The sequence below is a fragment of the Myiozetetes cayanensis genome, unplaced genomic scaffold (genome assembly GCF_022539395.1).
Source record: "Myiozetetes cayanensis isolate MyiCay16 unplaced genomic scaffold, myiCay2020 scf2-11, whole genome shotgun sequence".
Lineage (NCBI taxonomy): Eukaryota > Metazoa > Chordata > Aves > Passeriformes > Tyrannidae > Myiozetetes > Myiozetetes cayanensis.
The window spans coordinates 5,691,526-5,716,438 of record NW_026087411.1 but is presented as its reverse complement, the minus strand read 5'-3'; the positions used below and the strand labels follow the sequence as shown (position 1 = coordinate 5,716,438).

At 45.8% G+C, this 24,913-nt stretch overlaps 1 protein-coding gene across 1 annotated transcript; it reads right to left on the bottom strand.

The window, feature by feature from the left end:
• Window positions 1–6,595: 6,595 nt before the first annotated feature.
• On the bottom strand, window positions 6,596–16,175 carry LGALSL (galectin like). Its single transcript, XM_050315925.1, has 5 exons — window positions 16,042–16,175; window positions 15,825–15,896; window positions 15,577–15,665; window positions 14,958–15,135; window positions 6,596–12,423 (listed from the first exon to the last, which is right to left on the bottom strand). Exons 1-5 carry the CDS (start codon window positions 16,072–16,074, stop codon window positions 12,280–12,282), a joined length of 516 nt encoding a protein of 171 aa, XP_050171882.1. The 5' UTR covers window positions 16,075–16,175; the 3' UTR covers window positions 6,596–12,279.
• Window positions 16,176–24,913: the final 8,738 nt, after the last annotated feature.

Here is a 24,913-nt window from a genome sequence, read left to right as displayed (position 1 = left end):
TGGAAAGTAATTAAAAATAAATAAATGTCACATGTTTATAGAGCCCTTCCCACGTTATTTAGCATTGCTACTTGATAGATTGTTTCTTACTCCTGCGTGTAGAAGATGCTTGCACTGCCTGTGGAACACTGAAGAGTGATGTTGTGCAGGTGCTCCCTAAGAGCCTTGACTTCTGCCAGGCCTTTTTATTCATCTCTCTTTCCAAGCCTGACAAGACAGGTGAAGCCCTGTGGAAGCAAAATTGCAAGTGTCTTCTTTATTGTGTTAGTTATGCATAACCCTCTGCCTTTAGCAGTGAAAACTTTTGCTGGTTTTCACTTTCGTAGGGTGGTAGTTTCTTTCCTATTACCAGGTGCTTAAGGAAGCATCTGGAGCCACCCATCTGTGGCCTGTTGTTTCCATACATCTTTATTTTTTATTTTTTTAACTTCAAACACAGGGTGTGCATGTGTGTGAAAAGGAAATCAGGCATCTACATTTGGGTATTTGGTAGGAAGTGAATGTCCTTGAGGTTCTTTTATAATCTTTGGAGCAAAGTCCTCTGGAAAACCATTCAGGGCAACAAAATTCTCTCTGCTAAATCATCCTCTGGAGAAGCATCTCTCTTTCCACTGCCTATATAGGGAACCCACAGAGACCAGATTGAATTACTACTCAAAGGCCTCCAGTTTTCCTATTAATGTAGTCACTCAGCTCCCCTAAGCAAAAAAGAAAATCGCACCAAATAGCACTTTTAAATCCTCACCCCAGGAAGCTGTTGACACATGTTCGAGTCACTCTACCACCTTCTCCCAATAAATGTGTGTGTAATTTTATTTGTGTACGCTGGTTACAAGTTGCTGTGGAGGTTTTGGCATGCTGACATATATACCTGCATGCCAAACATCACAGCCTGTGGCTTCGTGGCCATATATGGAAGTTCACCTGTGAAGGTAACCAGAATCTCCCTTAGGATTTGTTTGAGGTCTAAACTAAGCAGCTTAGAAGGTGGAAAATGGAGCTGCTGCGTGCCCGAGATGGGTGGCAGTCTCTGGCAGTGACCAAATTGCAGCCTTCTGTTTGAAACCTGGCTCACATCTCCCTGAGTGCTGTGAAGGATGTTTTTTCCCTGCTGTGCCCTCTCCAGAACAAGACGTTCCCTGCGGAGCGGTGTGCTCTGAGGGACCAGATGTGGCTACTCCCTTCCAGCACTGCAGGTAGAAGGAGATGGCTTTAACATAAAGGAAGACACAAAAATTATCTGGAGGCTGGCCAGAGGCAGGTGGGAACAAGCTGAGGAGATGGAGGTCTGTTTGGTCTGGTGATGTGGCTATGCAGATTCAGTGCCTAAAATCCCTTGTGGGGAGAGAATGACATGGAAGGAGTCATTTGCTGCAGTTAATTAAGGGGGAGTTTCCTTGAGGCCAGGTGTAGGAAAGCTTAAAAGAACACATTTCAGCATAATTAGAGGCTTTTCTGAAATGAAGATAAAATTTGATATGCAAAGTGTGTACACTTGGATTTTGTGTTGTGCTACACCCTTGGAGCAGGTCTTTATCTTACCTTTACATCAGGATGTTGGGTAATATACCACCACTTGCAATTTGCTTTGACTCTGGTGACTGTTAATTCTTACAGCGTGGATTGAAGACATGTTTTAGAAAAGATTCCAGTTTGTTATTTGGTCATTAGGTTGAAAAGGTCTGGGTACCTTGAAAGAGGTGATGATGAAAGTGTAGAGACAGCTAAATGACACTGAGAAGTTAGCTTATGGTCTTCTCTTAATTCATCCACCTATTAAATGATAAAAGGGCATATAATGAGACAGAAGAGAGGTACATCAAAGACAGACAGGAATTCTCTTTGCAAGTAGTATATTGCTGTTCATGAACAATATCCATATGCATAAATATAACAGGATCCTGAAAAAGATCAGGCATTAAATTTCCTCCAACACCAATTTAAATCATTGCAATATCAGTGATAAATACATAAAATTCAAGATTATTGAATAGGCTTCGTACTAATTCTACTTAAAGAGAACTGAAAGAAAAATCTGTCTGTGGCCAGCTGTGCTATAGCTGTCTGTCACAGCATCCCCTGTGCTGTCCTCCAAAACACATTCCAGTTAACACAACCAAAGTCTGTGAGCTATTTGGACTGCCAGATTTATCAAGTGCAATGCTCCTGTGATGGCCTGTGACTATCAGTTTGTTTATACTGAATACACTAACAGTGTACACTACACAGGAAGATATCTATCTGACACTACTTGAATGACTGATGAGTGCTCCAAGTGTACTTTAGTTACTTCTTCTACAATTGAACTCACATTGTGCTCTACTTAGAGACACTTGGGTTGGCTCTTAGTGGAAAGGTTCAGACCTCCACTGGTCCTGGAGGAGTCCTGTCTAAGCCAGCACAACTACAAGACTGATAACCTGGCTGATACTACTCCCAGAGAGTCTGAAACAGATTCTCTGACATGAGACATATAAATGCTTTATGAAACATATAAGTTCCCAGCAAATGCTGCCACACATGGGCTCTGCACAGGCAGCACCTGATTGCCTCACCACCAGCTTTGCTTACAGGCAACTTGGCCCTACCATCTCTCTGTGCAGGTCTATGCCCAGTAATAAGCCTCGCACATCTGCAGTCTTGGTGAGATTTAGTGAGCCAAGGACCTCTGCACTATGTTTTGTTGTGCAACAGAGGCACCTCAAACACAGTCTGCTGGTGGCTGAGGCCCAGGACTGAGCCCTTAAAGGATGCCTAGAGGTGGCCATCAATTCTCTGCACTGGTACAGAGATCTGATTTCATGTGTAATGGGACCAGATCTGACCTGCAAACTTATCATCTTTTCATCCAGGAAAGGAAAAGATTCCGGTTTTTCACAGCTTCCCTTTCAGACTGACCAATGTGAGCTGCAAATCCCTCAGAGGACACTCTTTGAGGTAAAACTGCTGTGCTTGCAGTTGTTCAATTTCTGAGCTCTGCATCCCTGCCCTTTCCTCCTACCCCAAACAGTGGAATGTTTGCTGGCACTGTCCAGGAATTCATCTGTTGGCATTTTAATATGCATGTGTATGATCATCCAATCGCTACAGTTACACTGTGGGAATCTTGTTTCTAAAAATACACCAATCTCTTCTGCCCTCCAACACTAGCATGAGATAATGTATCATGTTCCCTAGTTGCCAGTGACACACAGAAAAAAGGTAATCAATACAGCTGGCAATACATAAAGATAGCAACAATTATAATTACAACTAATTTCCTTTCACTTTAAAACATCATCTTCTAGCCTGCATTATCACAGCTTCAGCTGTACAATGCATTAAGACAATCATGTGCTTTCTTTAGCTAAATAGAATCCTGTTATTTTGCCTGAGAGCATCTTCTGAATAGCTCAAAAATGTAAGGTTTATTATGGGAACCTTTAACCAGTTCCTACTCTAACAGGGGCTCGGTTGGTATCAACTGGTGTACTTCCACCAAAATTGAGAGAGATCAGCCTGTTTTCATCACTCAGGTTGTTATTGCTGTATTTTGTCTAGGGAAACATGTTCACATCACCTTTTGAATTTAAGGTGCAGCAAACTCCCCGCCAAGAAACCTGGTCTTGTTCCAGCTTCTCTTCTGCATTATTTAAATGGCAATTGAATGTTCGTCAGTGGAGGCTGCAGAAAAAAAAATTGACTGAATGCCATTCATTTTTACTATTGTAAAAAAAAAATAATCATATTTTGGAAGGATTTTGCATTACAAAGAGTACCTCTGATCCCAGAGGAGCTACTCAGTGTATAGCATTACTCAGCCTTACCATTGTATATTCTGTCCCAAAATAACGTGTCTGCCTGGTGAGCAAAGGAGGGGGCTTGGGAGCCTGAACTTCAGTGTTGTAGCCAAAAGTCACAGTGATGAGACATTGTGTGCCAATCAGTGTCTTCCAAATTACAGCACTGATTGCTGAGAAACAGTTGGTGCATCTCTGTTCTTCCCTCTCCCTGCCTGGAGGATAACAGCAGTAATACTAGAAATGAATTCATGAATTAACATGAATTTTATATTATGTCAATGCTTTGAAGTTCTTCAATGAGCAGCACTAAATAAGGTATACCTTGGTCAGTGTCTGAAGAAGACACATAAAGATCTGAAGCCACAGAAGAAGTTCCTCTGATGTTCCTCCATCAATGGTTCTCTCTCAGGGAAAGGACTGGCTATCCCTGAGAAAAGGAAGTGGAAACAGAGGGGAATAGATGTGGAAGCTGTGTTCTGCCTCCATGTAATAATCCAGATCTGCTCCCACCTTTGCCCCTCTGAGTCTCTTTAATACCCACTGTAGCTCATTATATCTTTCTTCCAAAAATAGGATGTAAAAGAAACTTCCCTATCCTTGCTGAAGCCTTGGTACTTTTAAATTAAAATATTTTGTTTTCCCCTGAGATTGTAGTGAATCTGTTGCTTTCCTAAGAATGTTTCTTCCACCTGGAGTCACATTTTGTTCTTATTACTGAATTGTATCTATTCTAGACAGCCATTATCTTTCCCACTGAACAGAAGATTTCTTAGAGAGCAGCAGGGAAAGAATCCTCTTTGCCTCTTGGAGCACGCGGTGCTGGAGCTGCTACTGGAGCTTGTCATACATTACAATACTGTCAGCACTGGCTTTTTGCCCATCAAAGGGGTTTTTGAAGCCAGGCAAAGGCAGAGCCACTGAACAGTGTCAGAAACCTCCAGCATCTTCATCCATGCTTGGCCACAGAATGGAGCTTTGCTTCTCTGCTCATTAGAAGCAACACCTGCCCGTGGCCTCTGGGCACCAAGGGAGCGTGGCTCTGCTGTTAGTATCAGATTGCTTAGCTCTGAAACCCTCCTCTTTGCTGCTGAGATTTACTGTTCAGCTTCAGTGAAGTTTTTCTAATTAACCAGGCTTTTGTTCCAGCCTCTCAGAGTCACAAGGAAGCCCTGTCCTGCCAACCAGGAGTCAGCACAGCTCTGGTTTGCTGTTGCTCCTGACTGCTGGGGGAGACTAGCAGGTCTCCTTCTGCCAAAGAGTGCTGCTGAAAGACACCTCTTTGTCAGGGTCTTCCACAGAATAACCCCTCCTGGCATCACAGCCCCGGTCTAGCAAGGCACCAGTGAGGAAACTGAAGCCTCAAAACCAGAACAGGATGAGAAATGTGTAGCTTTCAGAGAATGCTGGAGCCGACACGATGTTTCAGAGCCAGCCTCTATTCTTAGAAGAGTGGTGAAAGTCATAATTTAAAAATAAAATCCAGTGCAGCGCTAGCAAAGAGTCATATTCGTGGTATTCCTGTGAGTAAATCACTCAACATGAATTGGCTTGGCTTGAAGCTCAGAAACACTCCAGCAAAATAAGGCTCAGCTGTGAGGTGTCCGCAGTACTGATCGCAACAGGAGAGAAGTACACACGGCACTTGCCACACCAGGTGCTTTGCCTTTCCCCAAGACTCATACCTGTAGTTTACTCAGTATTACAGGTCAAATGAGAGCTTTCCAAGGGACTCTGTAGGAGTTAGCCCACTCAAGAGGTAAAATTTGATGTATCTATTCTGTCTTCTGAAAATCACTCCCAGGTACTTCAGCTGCTGTGGCTCTGCTGCCTGATGGAGAATAGATGCTGCTTTTACACCATTCACAGCCATATCTGTTCTGCATCGAGGTTACCAAATGCTGTGTTTTATCTCAGAATCTTCAGATGTCAACATATCCCCTCTTAGAGTCTTGTGTAGTAAACAAAGGGCCAATCTCGGGCTGCTTTGAGCAGGGATGGTCACAGATTGATGCTCATGGGTTAGAGGTAAGATGAACTTCATGTGGAGCATCTGAATCACAGTCATTTTATTGGGAGAAAAAACCACAGAACTAGCTGTATTCAAATCCTGTTCATCTGCTGCTTTAGTGCTGTTTGAATTTTGAGGTTTCCCTCAGAAACCTCACTTGTTTTCTACAGCCACGACTGGATGGAGGGAATAATCCTTTCCCACTTGGGTCATACAGAATTTTTCCAGTAACTTTAACTGAAAGAAGCTGACACCTTATGGTTTCCTCTTGCATTTAATCAGGCTAATGTGAACTTCACTTAAGATGAAACACTGGATCACATAATAACGTGTCTGGAGCTGATTTGGTGGTTTTACTCACCACGTAACACTCGCCTATGAATCCAGTCCCACCAGAGTGAGCTGGAACACGTGTGAGTTAAACTGCTGTTTTATCCCGTGCAAAAGTGATCAGTGACCTGTTCTCACGGCCTGGCTGTGAGGTCTGAGTCGTGCCTGTTAATTCCTGAGGCTTACACTGCCCAGTGATGTCAGCAGGAGTGTTGTAAGAGTCAGCAAGATGTTCTTTCCTCTAATGAAGTTATTTGATTATTCTGTATAGTGCATTTAAGCTGTAAAGCAGTTTTACACAAGCTGCTGCCAGAGCTGCACATCCCACTCTGAAGTTTCACACTACAGTTTTATGAGGGAAAGAGTTAGCCACATCTGGATAACAGTCAGAAGATTAAAAAAAGCCAGAAGTTAGAGAAGTCAAGAGGGTATGCAATGAGCATTAATAGTTCAGACAGAAGACAGAACAACCTAGTGAAGATTGCATGTTTTATTGTTATTAAAAGTTCATTATGAAATCAGCACAACACATAAAAATAGATCTGTGGTGAATGGTACATATTACTGTTATTGCCCCGTCATTTCGTGCACAATCTCACTTTGTAAAATCAGAAGGTAATGAAAACAAGACATTTCATCGGGGAACTGTGAAACCAGTGTTTCTGCAGCAGAGAGAGGCTGTGCTTCCTGTTTACTCTACCCAATGTATAATGCAGTCAGAAATAGTCCTCTATTCACACTTAAAAATAAACTCAGTTTTAGAGTATGCCCCAGCTGAAAATAACTGGAGAGTGAGAGCTGGAAATAACCCTTTTCTTAGGGACCTATTTCCATGAAAGTCAAAGGGATTTTTGACATGGATTTTAAAAGCAGCAGGACATGGTTATTTGTTGACAGACAGATGGAGAGGCCTAGCAACAGGAGCTAGGGAGGACCTGTGGCAGAGTAGGAGTTTATTATTTAGATCTTGCACATGCTGCTGAATCTCCCTGTTCTAGTAATTGTCTGTGTTCATAACAGCAGTGATTGCTGGGAGGAGCTGGGAGGGTGTATCAAAGCCAGATAGGGCGTCTGCAGCTCATTTTTTCTCCCTGTTTGGGTTGGCCTTGGTTCTAACCCCGCACACGATTCATTGCAAAGTGACTTTCACCTGTACACTTTCTGATCCATGTGATAAAAGCAGAACAATACCCATGATTAGAAAAAACCCTCACCAGGTCACTTACTGTTCCTAGACTGGTGTAAGCTTTTCTTCTGAACTTCTGTGCTTATCACACGGAGTATTTGGGGCTGCCTTCAGCCTGACTCTTGTGCCTTATACTGTCATATTAATTCCAGGGGTGCTGGAAGGTTGTTAACTGGCTCAGCAGAGTTGTGGTTCTGCAGTTTTCTGCCTGGAAAGGTCTCTATAACCAGCCTCAGTGCAGAAAACAGTGCTGGAGTTTTCTGCAGGGAGTACTTCTTGTGGACAGCAGGCAAAATGAGCCCCACATCACATAAATGCTGCTTGAATGTCTGTGGGGGAAAAAATACCTAGCGGCATGGCTACTCCTTAATTTTCCTATTATTTATTTGGGAGCCTCTCTTACATCAGACGAGTAGGAACATGAACCCATTCATGCCTTCCAAGCTCGTAAGCAATGCTGGGTTTTTGCCATGTGTCCTGGCAGGGGGTTGCAGAAGGTGGCAAATAAAAATGTGGCAAAAGCCCATCCCTGGGAAGCTGTCCTGCATCTCCACAGCCTGTGCTCTTACCTGGCTCTGAAATGCCCACCAATGCCCTCTGAACTCCTGCTCTGTTAGGGCTTAAGCATGTCATGCTACCCCAACCTCACCACCAAGCTGAAGAGCGCTGTGGCTACTCTGGTCTTGTTTCCTCCACAGTGAATAGTTTGATATCCAAAGATAAAAATCTCACTGCTGCTCCCTACATGAAAATCTCCGGGCTTCAGGCTCAGCCTCGCAGCAGGAGAGTGACAAGGGTGGAAAGCTGGCACAGCAGAATGGTGAATCAGGCTCTCCCTTTGGTTTCCAGGCTGTTTACTCAAAGCAGCCCTTGAGAAAGGTGCGAGGCCTCAAGCAGATGTCACATTCAACCGGTTTAGCAATATTTACGCCTATTTCTGCTCAAACTAGTCAAGGAGGGGAGGGAGAATGTAATATGTTAGTGCAAGTTCTCATAGACAACATATGAATATTTAGTACAAAACGTTCTTTCAAGGTGGGGCAAACATTTCTAATTGTGACACAAAAAGAAGGTATTTTGTAACATTTTTAACAACTCGCCTGTGAAAAAGCGTTTATGTGAAATGTGTTTAGACACAAGACTACCTCACATGACACTGAAATATTTCAAGGCTCTGAGTAGGCAATAACCTAGTTTTGGGGTTTTTTTTTAATATCAAATCAGCTTTATCACAGCCAATCCCAAACAAAATTAAATAATTTGGTTGTGGTTTTTTTGGTTTGGTTGTTTTGATTTTTTTTTTTTTTTTAAAGTTTTTAGTTTTTCCTCTTTGGAAAAAAATAAAGCTATGCTAAGTTTAGTGATTCCACTGCACATGGATTTTACCCATTCAAGACTTTTTTAATTTCAGAATCAACTTCCTCACTCAGAGGAAATCGCAGAAATATTCAGCTAATAAATTTTAGCATAAGGTTTCAAAAGTTGCTTTACACACTCCTTAAGTCCTGAAGATTTGCAGCTTCCAAGAAGCTCACAGACTACTTGTCTCTACTGAAATACCTGGCCCAATTCGGAAACGGTCTATTAGAGCTTATATTCAAAATGAAGATCTGAATAATCCCTAAGCTATGGAGACCTAAAAATTCAGATACAAATTTTGCAGCACAGCCTGCCACCTTAAATATTTGAAACTGGCTTGAGGTTCAGCTGAGCAGAAACAGTTAAGGCCTCAGTTTTCTCTGACTTACACTGCACATGCAAGTGTTCTGCAGTTGCTTCTTAACAAACATGATTAGGCAGGGTAAGCCAAGCACCTGTGGAAACAGCCCTTGGTGACATAGACATCATCCTTCTTTCACCTGCCATGGCCTGGTAGTGCCCAAGAGCAAAAGAAAAATTAAAAGGCTTCCAAGCAGGTGACAGATAGATAGATAGATAGATAGATAGATAGATAGATAGATAGATAGATAGATAGATAGATAGATAGATAGATAGATGGATGCAAAAGCCTTAACTGTGACTTTTTGCCCTTTCCTGAGCTCTCAGGCAAACCACAACCCGTCAGTAGAGGGTTCACAGCCCTTCTTGCCTTGAAGCCTGGCTCAGAAACCACAGCGGGGCAGGATCAGGTGGTGGGCGCCGTGGTTGGCGAAGTTATGCAAAGGCAAAACCAGAAACAGGGTAAAATAAAGTGCATTTTCCCCAGACAGAAAATTTCTGGAGCGAGAACAAATGGGAGTGCCCAGCACAGCAGGTGGGAAGAAGAGCAGGGCAGGATCAGCAGACCCTTGCTCCCACCAGAGATGCCACTGACAGGTGGTGCACTGAGTTCACCTCAGCATCCCTGGTGTAGGCACTGTGCTGCGCCGAGACTGCTCAGGAGAGCAGAAGTGTGAGGGTTGTGAAAATTCAAGGCAGCCAAATTGCTTTTCCTGGGATACAGAAAAGGCATGGAAGGGGAAACCTCTACTGGTGTGCTGTCAGGGAGATTCCCTTTGGGTTTGAGCTACTGTAGGGTCGAGGTGCTACTTACTCTCTCCTGCCTCCTACTTCTGGCCTCAGGCACCGGCCCTGCATCAGCAAACCTGGCTTTAAATATCCAGCTGGGAGAAAGCACTGGGCACAGAGGGTGCTAAATTTCTCTCCAAATATCTTCTGCCTGCATCAGCTTTGGAACCACAGATCATTTCCAAGCTGGAGAAAAATCCAAAACACCTCATGTAGAAGCACCTTTCCCTCGGATTTTTATTATCATAATTTTTAAGAATATATTTTTGTACCGAAACACTGTCAGCGTTCTTTATACAATGGAAAATGACACAGTCATCATGTATCATGTAAAAGAGTAAAAACAGAGCAAGACAGGAACATTTCAATTCAATCTGGAGTACAAATAGAATCTGATGCAAAGCTTAAAAGCCACACACCAGATTAAAAAGTCACCTGGAAAACGAGTTCTCTCTTAATTTGGAAGTAGGAAGAAAAGTCAGGGAGTGTAAAATGTTAAGGCTAAAAATTGAATTTTTAACTTGTATTTTATAGGTGGCAGCCTGATTCTTAATTCACCTGTTGCAGCAGCAACAACCCCCCAGCTTTACAAAGAGATTTGCACTTGCTTGCATGAAATAAGAATCAGGCTTCTATGCTCAGAGGACTCTGATTGACCTCAACAGGCTTTGGACTAGAGCCACAGTTGGAATTTCAGCTTGCAGTCTAAGGCTTCTTAACTGCAGGCCAAATTAGCACAAAATGAGGCTTTGCATTGGCATTCTACCCTTAACTTTGGATATTCCAGTTCTGGTGGCTTTAAACCACAGTTTTATTGCAGGTTTAACACAGTTCTGTTTGTGAGATTCTTCTCTTTTTTTTTTTTCTTAATACTGTGCTACAAAGGATGTTTTTTATAGTCTGTGTTTCAGTCCCTATATTATGTGTTTTCAAAATTGCCTAAAAGTATGTTTATATCATGATTATAACTACTCAGAAAGACCAACTACAGTCCATTGTGAGCAGCCAAGGAAAATGTGTATTTAGTCCTAAAGAAGTCAAGAAAGTGGCTGTGTTCATTTATAGTGTAGTGCAATGACTGTGTTTATACAGCTATACCTACTATTTCAAAAGCTACTTGAAAAGTTATTATTCATGTGCAGTAGCTGATTTTCAAGCATTAATAACTTGGCTGTCTAGACAAGTTTTAATTGTCATATCAAAGGCCGAATATGTTCTCAAATAAGTGTAAAGAATCTCCCATCTCCCTTGGAAAGAGCCTGGTTCTCTTTCTGAACTAAGAGATTGCCAAATTTAACTTCTTCTCGGGTTATAAAAGCACAGTTAAACCTACAAATTTGGCTTTTAAGTTTTTAAAATGGATCAACTTCAACTCAAACCTATCCTGTGCAGCAAAGTTAGTAAGCCCTGAAAAACAGATCCTAGTGAATATGCAGAGTTCCCCCCCCACCAGCTACCATGCCCACATTTTCCCAGGGCCTAGAGGGCTCCACTAAAACATAACTAAATGTTCGATAGGAAACATGTTTTTTTTCAAGAACGATATGTAAAGTTTACCCAAAGAACCTCAGACATTTTGTACATTCAGAATGTTTACACTTTGCCGATCTTAACCGCCAGTAAGATTGTTCATTTTTTTACTAATAATACATACAATGAGTATAAATAAATAAACTACAGAGAAGCTTTAAAAATTGTATTAACAATACGTTGTGCAAAAACTCATAACGACCTACATTCTATGCAAATACCCTGACTAAAATACACAGGCTGTGTCCACACACCCTCAGTCAGTTTTTGCACAGCCCTTGGGCCAAACCAGCAGCTGGGAGCAATCAGCAGAATTCCACTGCAAGCTGTTTGGGTAGTGCTGATTTACACCAGCAGAACAGCAGGCCCCAAGGTGTGTGCAAAAATGCCATAGAAATCAGTGGGAATTGTGCTTGACTAAGGACTAGACAGTTTGATTGTACCCCGTTAAAGTGAGTGGGAGTTTTGCCATTGATTTCCATGGAACCAGGCTCAGGCCCCAGGTAAGGACGTCAGCACATGGCCCTATGTTGTGCTACACTACTCCACTTCAGTGCAGAAACAATATTTGCAAAAGAAAAACTTGGTTTTTGTTGTCACTACTGTTCAGTAACCGGTTTTAGCGCTGCATTTCAGAAACTGCATTTCTGTGAGATTTGAAACAAAGACTGCAAGTCTTTCTGAATCCATTCCAATTTGATTATCCAGCACAGGTGGGCTATTTTGATCCAAGAAAAACGGCTCAATGTCTATTAACCAACAGTGCTCTTCATTAGGATAAAAAGCAGCCCAATTCATCGGCACAGGAGTGAAGAACTGCATGCGGAAAAGGAACAGGGCAGCCTTCCTACCATAGCTGTGTCCAGAGCTGGCTGTCACTGCTCCAAACGGACGATGGCACCTGAGCTGGTTTGGAATCTGCAGTCCTAACAAGCTCAGCCCAGTTTTGTAAGCTGAAGATCTCCATTTATCTTTATTGTGTCAATTGCTGACAGTGTTTCAATACGGTGGTAAAAATCAAAGAGCTGATGTCCATCCACAAATATTCTAAAACGGGGATGCTCGCAAAGTATCTCAACCTGTAAAAGATAAAATGTTAAAGCGTGTCGTTCACAGTGTAACTGGAAAGTTATTTCACAGCACACAAAGAGCACTTTAAGTAGTGTTAGTGCAGTTACACATTGTGCTACTAATGTGGCATGCAACAGCCAGGCCTGAGACCAGTTTTCCCCCTTGACACCAGTTACACTGTGATGGATCTGCTCTTACTGCACAGGGACATTAATCCAATCTCACACTGCCGGAGCAGTAAGCACACTGGAACCCAGTCCCGCTGGCTACTGGGAGGTTTCGCCTCTTGGAATAATGCCAGAAACAGACTCAAACCACTAATCACAGGAGGAAGAAATTGTATCTCCAACCCAAACCTTGCATTCCTTGCTACTGGTTTGAGGGTTTTTTTTCTTTTTTTTTTTTTCCCCCTCTCTTTTTTCTGCAGAATAAGGTGACAGTTCCCTCTGCAGTGCTTTCCACACTACTGTTGAATTCATTGCTTGAATTCAGCTGGGCAGTTTGCACGAGGCACAAACTGGATCAGGGAGGGACACAGCTCACCCCTCCTCCTGAGAGACCTGCAGAAATGCTCTGGAAAAGCAACAAAGCCTGGAGCTGAACAAGCTTGGACAGGTCGGGAGATTCCTGACGTTAGGGGTGGCTTGAGAGGGTGTCCCGTTGCTAAGCTTTGCCAGAGCTGCCCCAGCAGGAAGCAGGGACATGAGGGCACAGAACATGCACTTCTTGTACGGGCCTTTAGAGACTCCGGGTCTGGACAGGCTAAGGAGAAAATCTGCAGGGGAGCCACATGCAAATCCTGGGTCATTTCAAGAGGTTGTCCAGAGTGAAGTGCTGCTTCCAGGCACTTGAGTCTGCTGCTATTGCAGCATATAAAAATGCTAAGGGGGTGACAAACTGACTGAGCCAAAGCCCAACTGACGTGGAACACGTCGCACTGGAAGAAGTGGCAGCTGACAGTCCAGGAGAGCTTAAACTCCTGGACACCTGGTAGTGCACCAAGCACCAGGGAAGGGCCTGTGCTGCCACGTAGCTCCCGTGTCACTGCGGCAGGCGCAGCCAGCCCGAGGCCTTGTTATGTAAAAGATATGGTTACCCTCAACCCTGCTCACAGTCACCTTCTCCAGATCACCTGGGGCCACGCCAGAATGATAATTGGACTGGGCCACAAGTAATTGGCAAGAACACTTAATAGTCTAATTTATTCACTGAGAGGGAGACCATCAAAGGTACAAAGTCAATTGGGAGCCTAAATTTCATTTAGGAAAAAGAGAAAAGAAAAAAAAGAAAAGAGGGGGAAAGAACAACTCCCTTTCTACAGTATCTCACAGTAAACGTTTGATACTGCTGTCCTCCAGCATCAACTGCCATCAGTGGGACATCCACAAAACATGCTCTGTGTAATTTGTATGGCTTGTCTGAGGGCCCAAGTCACCACCCAGTGCAGCAGGCAGTGGAACCCTCTCAGCTGGAGCAGGACCCAGCCTACAAGCCTTTTCAAGTGCATTTCCCACACTGCCAAAGGGTGCTGCCAGTTCTGACGGGAGAGTTTGTAGAAGCAAGTAGAGCGCAACCAATTTGCAGCAAAACCAGTCGCAAACACCCTCTTAAAGCCCAAGCATCTGGGGAGATGGTGAGCTTTTGGGGCTGGGGGAGATTATCTTGGGGGCAAGAAGGATTAAGAGAGTTTGGCAGCTGGTCTGAGCACTGGCATTTAGCAGAGGGGCCAGTGAGGTTTTGCAAGAGGGGCGGGGAAGAGAAGGAAGGTTTTTCTGGGTCAGCTGCATGGAAAAGGCATGCAGCCTTTTTCTCTCAATGTAGTGAAGCAACCCTCTGCAGCCACATACTTTGTTAGTCCTGATTTGCAAAGACATCTTCACATAACCATAAACACTACAGATGGGAATCTGCTTCTAGGTCAACCCAGTCCATCCACAGCGTTTCCCAGAACACCATTTTCAAGTGACTACAGACTTAAATTTGATGGGAGGTTTAATCCCAGGGTTCAGGAAAGAATACCACTATTGCTTAGCTGTTTAATCTGCTAACACAGAGAGCTATGGCCAACCTCTACGGAACATCCCTGGAGACAAAGGATGAACATGATCCTTACTAGCCGCACTAAATTGCAAACACTGTGTCCATTAAAAAAACCATCAAAACATACAGCAGTCCCACAGAGTATTTACATTCTCCAGTAATAACTTGTAATGCACTAATAACATAGAGGTACTTTTTAATACATAGCTATAAAACTAAGCTCAGGAAGTTGGACTTCATCACACAGTATTACAACCTCTGACTTGTCATAGCGGCCAGGTGAGGTGTTCACAGCCCCATCCGAACTGCCTGCAGCTGCACGTAAGCAGCAGGATCCCTGCACAATGTTTGATGGATACAAACAAACCAGCAACTGGTGTCTCAACAGGAGCAGTGTGGGCTACACTGTGATTTCATGAAAGCCAAGTCAGGTTCTGCTGCGACTCAGATCAAATGACACTTTATCAGATATGGTGTAAGCCGCTGTCATCCTGGTACTCACCCTAAAAGGCTGGTCCGGTATAAATGGAAAGTAAGGAATAGATGACTGCTCTTCCCCCCATTCTCCGGCTACACAAGAGTTTCTCACAAACTGTCTGTCTGTAAACACAGCTTTCAGTTCTATGGCTACATCCGCAGGAGGATCTTCCGACTCCCCGCAAGTCAGACTGATGCCAAAGCTGCAACACAAACAGAATGGCTCTCGTTCAGCCAGAAAAAAACCCAAATAAGCCCAAATGCTGCCCAGTCTCATTTCTCAGCTTATTAAAGTCATTGGTACAGCAGCACAGGGGGTATGACAGCATGACGGCATGAAAGCTCAGCAGTCACAGGAACATGATTATGGCATGTATATATATATGTGTGTGTGTGTACATGGCGTTGTGCATATATGTGTACATACATGCATGTACATAAGCTCTATATGCTCCTTTACTCCCAAGTGAAAACGGGATCCCTTGAAGAAATGCCCCCTCTATGGGTCAAAGGAGAAATCAGCATGCTATATTTAAAATGATAAAAATAATCCTTTCCAGAAAGCAGGGATCCGTGTGTATGTGTCTGTGTGTACGTGCGTGTGGCCGCTTCCCCATCTCCCCCCGCCCGAGCCCAGGTGTTACCTCTCGGGGTTGAGGTCCACTATGCCCATAACTAAGATCTTCTTTCCCGGCCGCATCCCTCCTTTGATGTGCCCACAGAAGGGGACGATCTGGAAAGGACAGGGGGAAGGTGGCGAGGGTCAGCTCGGCATCAGCAGCGGCCGGCGTGTAGAAGATGGGGGGGGGGAGTAAAGGGGTTAAAAAAATAAAATACCGCCCACCCACCCCCCCCAAAAAAAGGAGAAAGAAACCAAATAAAGGTGATTTACCAGGCGAGGGAAGTACACATCAGCTTGCACCGGGGATCCCAGGGAGTTGTTTAAATGCCCGTCCTCTATTTTCTGCAGGTAGAAAGGAGAGCGCTGAGGCAGGGCCAGGCGCAGCCCCCCGCCCCCGCCCCGCTCCGCAGGTGCCCTGCCCGGCCCCCGGCCCCGTCCCGGTGCCGGTGCCAGTGCGGTGCCCGGGCGGGGGTGAAGCCGCACTCACCAGCGCGTCCCGCTCGGCCACGGTCCCCGCCATCTTGTGGAAGCGGCGGCGGCGGCGCTGGGGACAGGGCGGAGGGCGGGGGAGAGGGAGGGAGGGAGGGATGGAGGAGGGAGGGGGGCTCTGTGGCAGCCTCGGCGGCGGAGGGGCAGCGGCGGAGCCCGAGCGGAGCCGGTGCAGAAGTACGAAGGCGAGGAGGAGGAGGAGGAAGAAGAGGAGGAGGAGGAGGAGGTGGCAGGCTGGCTCTGCCTCGCCCGGCGGGGAGCCCAGCCCTTGGCCCGAGGGGGAGCCGGGCAGGGCGGGGCGGGGGCCGCTGCCGCTTCCTCCGCTCCGCAGCCCCGCGGCGGGGCCCGGCCCTCGGGCAGCGGGGGGACCCTGGCCCGCTGCGGCGGTGCGGGGACGGCGGTGGGCCCGGCCTGGCGGGGTCCGGGACCCTCACCTGGCACCTGCAGGTGATGGATGCCCGGGGAGCGGCCACAGGAGCCCCACGCCCCTCGTGTCAGGGACCACCTTTATGTCTGAGCGTGGACACCTCGGCGGAGGCGAGGTGTCCTGGGTGACTCCCTTTCTCCGGAGGTGTCTCGGCCGCTCCGAAATGATCGCCCACCCCGCTCCCCTCCGTGCCCCGTGGCGAGGACCCTCAGAGGGTCGATACCCCGAGCGGGGTGGGTGGGCAGCGCTCCCGCCGGAGGGCGAGGGGAGCCCAAAGCCGCCGTCCCCGCAGCCTCCCGGCGGGGCGCGCTAATTGCATAAGCCGGTGGATGCCGGGGAGCTCCCGCTGGCATGCAGTGTCCGTAGTTATGCAACGCGGCGGTGTCCGCGGGGGAGCACCGGCCGAGGCCACCAAGCCCTGCCCCACGCCACGCCAGGAATCCCTCGCCTGGACCACAGCAGGGGTGACTTGTGCCGTCAAACATGCTGTAATGATCGTGTTGAGTTCAGGGTCCTGGGCGGGGAGGGGGGAAAATTGAGGAAGGCTTTCTTCCCGCTTCCTCACCGCTGGGGTTTGATGGCATGAGTATCTCTTTAGAAACGTGACACAGCAGATGGACTTGGCCTGCGCTCTGCAGGATCTCACACGGGTCCCTTGGCTTTTCGTGCCTCCCACCTGCACACTGGGGCTGGGTCGGTGGATGCTGCTGTCCTTCCTCTGAGGCGCTGTGGGGATTAATTACATTGAGTAAAGTGAAGTGGAAGAAGCTAAGTCACTGCAATATTTAGGGTTTCAATATGACTGTGTCCATTGGGAAATGCTTGCAATCAGTGGGTGATGCCATTTGAGAAATCAAGAGGTACTGAGCATAAGTACAGATTGTGCAAGTGTCTAAACACTTGGCTAACTTTTTCAGCAGTGCCCACTAATCTGGGGATGTTTTCATCTCTGGATGCCCAGCTGGAGATGCCTCACAGAAGCTTGTGTTTGAGCATACAGCTCATGCCACGTCATGGCTTCTTCAGGTGTACCAGCACAGCTGGGCACGAGGGCAGCGAACATCCCTGTGGCCCAGGCCCCAGCACGGGAAAAACCACCGGGCTCTTTTCTTCATGCCGAATCACTTGGGTGTCAGCCGCCACCACATGGAAAAGCATCTTGCTCGTATACTGCCAAGAGACTGAATTCATCAATAGTGCAGTAACATGAACCCATCACACAACACAAACAGCTGGCTTTCGAGTGGGGAGGTGATTGCATTCACAAGTTCACCGCAAAGTGGAACTGGAGTTAGCTTGATGGTTTTGTCAGCTCCTGTGTGCTGCTCACCTCACCACAGTCTGATGCCAACTGCATTACACTTTTTTTTGCTGCTGGCCTAAGAGGGAACAGAAATCACCCTAAGTTTGTTTGATTTTTTGTTTGGTTTTATTGTTTGTTTGGTTTGGTTTTTTTTTTTTAAATTTAGTTGTACGGTGTTACACATTGTCCCAAGAGCTCTTTTCAGAACCCCTTGTCTTCTGTGCTGTACAGGGAGCCACTTTGTTGGATAAGATTAAATTCATTGGACATAAAATCAGGCCAGCCAGTTATTTGTGCCAAAGCACAAACTTATGAAGAGAGAGGTAATCATTATGTCTTTGTTTTGTAGCTGGTTTTAATTTGAACTTTTTCATTTCAAAATAATTAAATAGCAAGACTTGTCTATTTGGCTGGCTGCTTTGCCTTGTGTTTGTCTTTTTGGCATGTTTTCCAAAAACTAGCACAAATGCAGCATTTATTTTGTTGGCCGTGGATTGTCTGGAACAACCTGCACTATGAAATTACGGTGGGAGAGGACATTCATGAGTTTTTAAGGCTCTGATGGTCTGTGCCTTTCTGTTTCTGTGCCTTGTTCTCCTCTTACCCTGTAACAGCCCAGGAGGATATTGAGAATCCTGTGTACAGTACAAATAAGGTGAGGCAGCCAGAGCAGGAACTCTGCCTCTGTGTGCCGCTGTCCTGCCTGTGTGATGGTCACTCCTGTGGTTTCTCCGAGAGAGATGTTCTCTGGCAGAAGATTACTCGCCTCTGCATTGCCCAGCAGGCTGTGGAGCAGGGTTCCATTTCTGGAACAGCAGCACCATGCCTCTCACCCATGGAGGGGCTTCCTTGAGACCCAGCTTTCCAGCCCCTCTGCAAAGATCTGCAGGGTGAGTGCTGCACCTAAACTCCTGCGCTTGTTCTTCTGAGAAAGGAGAGGTCTGAGCCAAATCTGTTCCCTCATTCATGTAGTCCTTGATAAATCATCTTCACAAAATAGTATTTTTCCCATTCAGTATTTTTAACAGCCTTCTTGGCAGAGAAGCTCTTGAGTTTTCATGCTTGAGGGCCTGAGCTTGCAGACCTTGTTGTAGTAGCTGGAGCAACATGATAAATATTTGTGCACCACTGAAACAGTGCTGAGGTACAACTTACCAGACTTGTCCAGTTGACCAAGTGAAAAAAAACCTTTTGGATAGGTATTGTCTTCAGTTTCTTGGTTCGTACAGCTTTTTGCCCAGTGGGAGCCTGGGACTCTTGAAATGCAGAGAACCATATAAAGATTAAAAAGAAGTGACATGGTGTGAACACCGTTTGGGAGCATTTAATGACATGCCCAGCCCAGCCACCCAAAGCCATTGCTGAGAACTGGCAAACCCAGAACTTCATCTTAATCCCAGCACCTTGTATCTTGCAGCCACTCCCTTTGATGATTTAAAAAGGTGTATCTAATTCCTAGCTGGCCTTCACCAGCAAGGAATGCAGCACGATTGCAAATTTGGTGTGGTATAATTACCCTGCCTTTCTTGCCCCATTACCACTGACACTACTCTCCTCATGACTGGGTTTATAGGCTGACTTGTAGAACCTCTCTGGTTTGTTTTGCTTTTTTAATAACAATGTTGAGAAGATGGGAGGTGTTTGCTGGTTTCATGGAAGCTTCCTTTGGTTTCTGGGTGGCAAAGCTCTCAAGTCCTGGTTTTTGTAAGACTCGGGAAAAGCTGAGTCATCCAATAAAGAATGCCTTGGAATAAGTTTGATTCAGTGGTTGGAGCCAAATGTTTAATAGTTCAGAGGAATTCCTCCTTTTCATAATTACAGCAGTAAAATGGCAGTGCTGATAAACAATTATTTGGGTTGTGTGATTTTTTTTTTTTTTAACCTTTGTAGCTTTGCCACTGCAAATCCTCAGGCAGAGGTCTATTTTTTCCAGGCATAGATTTGTCCTGAGTGGGTGTTCAAGGCAGGACTTGGGAGAGGATAGTAGTGACAGTGCATAGGGGGTTGGAAGGGGCAAGGGCTGGAGAGCAGAGCAGGAGATGTTGTACATGCCCTGTTGCACTGTGGCTTCAAAGTGTTCCAAGGACAGGTTCCTCTGGCACTGTGTGCCAAGGCTGAAGCACGGGATGCCGTGTACTGGTGGAAATGTTCCTGAGCCTGCCCTCCCACGCTCACCCGTGGGAAAGACAGATGACAGTTATCCGTATGGACAGCGTGGAGAGTGTTTACCACGCCTGTGTGCTTTCACAGGCTAGTGCTGTCACATCCTCATGGATGGAGGGAACACAGGGCCAGGAGCGGCACCCCTCTCCTGACATTTATTTCATGTGGCTTCCTTGCTTCTTGTTGCCCCCTGAATTATTACGGTCAAGAGTTTTGCCCTTAGGGTTCGATCTTTGGCCGTGCACAAATCCAGTGGAGAAGTCAGTCTTCTGGGGCTCCCAGTAGACAGGTTGTGTAAACTGGTGTTTAAGGAGATGGTCCTGGTGACTGAGTCATTTGGTCGCACACAGAACCGCTGCCCATCTGCTGAAGAGCAGGCGTGTCTCAGAAATACCTGTCTCGAAGATTGTTTGCTGGAGTTTGCCCCAGGAGCCAAGGGCACGTACGTAAAGGCATGTTGGATATGGCATTACTTGCTGGTTGAAGGCTGTTGACATTCAGGATCTTTCAGCACTTCCAATCCTTTCTGCAGGGAATCAGTGTCCAAGTGCATCACAGGCTGGTCTTTCCTGCTCTGTCTTGTTTGACACTTCTTAGGTATTTTCCTATCTCAACGATTTTTTCATGAATCTCACAATGTTGGTTCTTTTGTCTTTCAGTTTCAGTGTTGAGACATTTGTCATTTCACAAATACCTGGCTCTTATTTTGTTTAAGCTGCTTTGTTGTTGTTGTTGTGTGTGTGTTTTTGTTTGTTTTTTTTTGTGTGTGTTTGTTTAGTTGTGTTTTGTTTTAAAGAAGCCATTTCTAGCAATTTGAGAATGTGGCTATTTTCATAACAACTGGAATCTAGTGGCAAATAAAAAGGACCATTATATACATGTATTTAAAAATCTTGTGATTTTTCAGTTCAGCTTTGGCAGGAGGGGATCAGGACTTAAGCCACCTCCAGCTCACTGCTTGTCTCGCCACTTTGCAGACAGGGAGTCCCAAGGTGCCAGTCAGGGGGATGGAGAGGGTTGGAGAGCCACTAGGAGCATTGGTATGTCCTTGCTGTCAGTGCTGTGAGGAAGCCTGTTATGTGGGACAGAGTTTGGGAGGACAGAGGATCCTGGCTCTGCCATGCTCAGGCTGATGCTGCCAGGTGGGAGTTCACTGGTGGTCCTTTTGGCTGAGGGGCTGCTCTCCCAAGGGGAACAAAATCCTGCCTCCTCCCGCCTTTCCAGTTTTCTCAGAGCTCTGTGACTGTTATTGCAGGTGCTGATTCCTGTTCATCAACTGTGACTCCTGGGCCCCCCCTCAGGTGATGTCCACAATAAAATGATCTTTCCTCTCTTCTGACTGTGCTGCCATAGGACATCCTGGAGTGGGGAACTATTGTGTTGGGGATGAATCTTGAGGGAGAATTGAGTTTGGGCTCATTTTTTGACCCTGCATTCTTCCCAGCAGGCATCAGGGTTGAGTTGAAGTGCTTTAGGAGTCAAACCAAAGCAGAATATCCCACCTGTGTGTGGAGGTTGTAAGGCACCTGGGAAAGTCGTCTGATCCAACATCTGCTCCAGCAGCCTTTCCTAGAGCAGGGTGGCCAGGACCAGGTCAGCAAGACCAGCAGCTGGACTGCTGAGGATTCCATGCATCCTGGTGTGATCCAGTTGGACACCTGCACCCTGATGGAGAAGGAAGGATGAGCACTCTCACCATCCTCTCTGTGTTGCTCATAAGTGTACAAGTTACGAGTTAGAGGTTGCCTGTTTGGAGTTAGAGAACATGGGTGTTCAAAACCTGATGAATTAAGTGGTGAATGAGTGAAATGATGTATTAGACTCGTATGTACAAAGGGGATCAAGCCTTTATTTGCTGGTTTTTTTGTTTGTTTACTATCCTAATGAGCACATAAAATATAGTTGAATTTATGGAGTACCTTGTACTGCAAATATGTGGTATCCAAACATACCATGACACTGCTCAGTCTAGAAGAGGCTTCCTTTAGCTTTTCACTGTCTGCAGGACAGGGTGGGGGCTGTTTACTATATTGAGAAGCTCCACAGGGAATATTCTTCACCTGTAGTTTAAAAGACCTGCCTTAATATTTCTGGGTTTAAAGTGCTTTCTGCAAATGAAACGTGGAACACGGGAATCACATCTTTACATTTAATGGTGATACTGCACCTGGCTATACGTGGGCAATGCAGTCCCTGCATGGGTTTGCTGGACATCACTGATTTGTCCCAAGTGGTTTACTGGTTTTGGTGCTCCAGGAGCAGCGCCAGCATCTGACTGAGTCCCAAACATCTGCAGATACAGCGTGAGACTGGCGACTTCCCTTCGTCCTCCAGCAGTGCCTTCAGAAGACCCCATACAATCAGCACGTCTGCCCAGGCTGCGAAATGAGGCCCTTCCTGGGAAGAAAAGGGAGAGATGGGAACTGCTGGGCTGGCTGACCAAGTCAGGTTTCCCTGCCTGTGCACACTGGTTTCAGGCCCCATATTCCCAGCCAGGACTTGTTGCAGTCTGAACTCCCTTTCCCGCCTGGATCCTATGAGGTCAACATTTCGTAAGAGCAGCGCTTTGCTCTTACAGGCGTCCTGCTGTGCATTGCAGCAGTTCAGAGCTAAATAATTTATTTAGGAAACATGTTTCGTACATGACTTAGAAAATGGAAGAGTAGAGGGATATTGCAACAGCAAACTGTGGGGTGGACAAATACATCCTGCTCTACAGTTTCTAAGCATTACGCTTTCCCACTTTTGTTTCAAAATTGCTTTCTCTCCCATAATTATCTTCAAAAGAGAAAGCTGATCCAAACTGTTTTCTTTTCTTAAATTTTATTTTTAGTTTTCAGGGTGGCTCATTGATTTCCATTTTCAATAATAAAGGTGAATAAATAGTAGAAAAACCTCACAACATTACCAGTATTCAAAATAGAGAGAACGTGCATATGTGCCACAGCACACTTCGTCTGTGGACATCAAAGTGTCTCACAGAGGTCATAATCCTCGTCTCAAAGATGAGGAAACAGAGGTGCTGAGAGGGAAAGTGGCTTAGCAGGTCAGTGGCAAAGCAGGGCAAGAGTCTCCCGAGCCTGTATTGCAGGCAGAGGTAAGGGAGCAGAGGAGAACAAACCTGTCCTCTCCTAATCAGGACAGCCAGATCCCAAGTGCAGTGAAAGCACAGTGACACTCCAGGGAGAGCACCAAATCACGCCACAGGCTGTAGAGCCAGCAAAGCCTGGTTTGCTCCAGTTTTGTGTCTAGTATGATAGTCTGGGTTTGTCTGCTGTTGGCCTTTGATGGTACAATCATGGGGTACCACTGTGGCCTTTCTCTCACCAAGGGTACTGGTGGAGTCTGGCTCCTCAGCTTTGTTGTCTGTTTTCCCAAAATTTTGGGGTACTTGAGAGTTTTTGAGCTTTTCTGTCACCTGTGGTCACCATGAGACATTGGAGGCACAAAGAACACATCGTTGCACACACACACAGGCGTGTTTGACTTGGCATGAAAATTTGGGGCTACCTCACCCTATGGACCTATGCAACCAGTCAACACTTTGATACTGTAGATCTTTGAGTTTGAACATTTTTTTTTTCTGTAACAGAGTTCTGAAAGTGGGTAAAGGGTGGCACAGCAAAGATGTTCACAACGTTGATTCGGTAGCCACTTACGGAAAAATGTTTCCCTAGGGAAGACACAAAATTGGACTTCCAACTCTGTAGCTTCAAATTGTTTGAGCCCTGAGAGGCTCACGACAAAGTGAGATTCATGTTATTCATTTGATGAGCAACCTGAGTGAGAAGATTTCTTCATGCCTGCAGCCATAGCCCCTTGGGTCACGGTCCTGTCACATCTTGTTACCCAGAGAGAGGGAGGTTAAATGGGAATTTTGATGTTAAAATCCAAAGTAGTGGTTTTCCAGCTTTCTAGATTTGTGAATTCTGAAAATACTCCAGGGAGCTGTTCAGCTTCCTTGATGGTAAATTTAAACCTGCTGATAAGAGGTTGGTTTTCTCAACTTTAACATACACAATCAAGGTAGGCCATGGAGGGCACAGGTCTGCTGGCCAAAAACTGAGACTAAGTGCTCTGCAGAACATCCCTGCTATTTCAGGAGTGCTTCTAATGACTCAAAAGAGAGCATCTTGCCCTCTGAGGACTAGAAGACAGCTGATGGATGAGTGTATAGTTTCATGGCACAATGTGGCCATGCACCAATCGAATGTCTTGGAGTGTTTCTCATAAAGGGATTTACTTCTGAAAGATAGACACAGTTTGGGAGATTGTCCTACTCTACTCATATTGTAGGAAGCAGCAAAATCAATGGGAGTTTGCAAGTGAAAGTAAGTTTGCTAAACTGAATTTTTTCCTCCCTCCACATGCTGTGAATGACACTTCAGGGGGCACTGCAGTGATGGGATCCCTGTGTGTCTGGTTACACTTCGAAGGATGGCTTATCTGGAGGAGAAGGCCCTCACCCATTAGCTTATAGTACACTGGTTGGCTACTGAATGTTTTTCATCCCCAGGTGCTTCAATAATGTTCTTCTCTTAATACCAAGCCTTTTCACTGATTACCAGAATGTTCCTTGGACTAGTGAGGCTGTACAGGCTGTTCCAAAGCAATTATTTGGAGAACATACACAGGTGGAGGAGATCCTTCTTCTTCACACCTTACCAGGAGAAAAGTCTTTTTGCTGTGTTAGGTGGTCTTTAGGTGGTCTTGCTCCTCTGTCTCTCCTATGTCATGAATCAAATATTCCTCACTGGATGCCCAGTGGTCTGATGTCAAGACAAGCCAAGAAATCTTTCCTTCCTCCAGCCCGTGTGGGTGCTTTGACAGGAGCTGCTGGTTTGTTCTCTCTTGGACTGAAGGTGGCATTTCCGTGTCTGTTTTGCCTTTGGTGAATGTCACAGTTCTCATGGTTGATGCACTAAATCTTGGTGTGACAATGTGAGAGCTAAAGCAAGGAACAATCCTCTTTTGTTC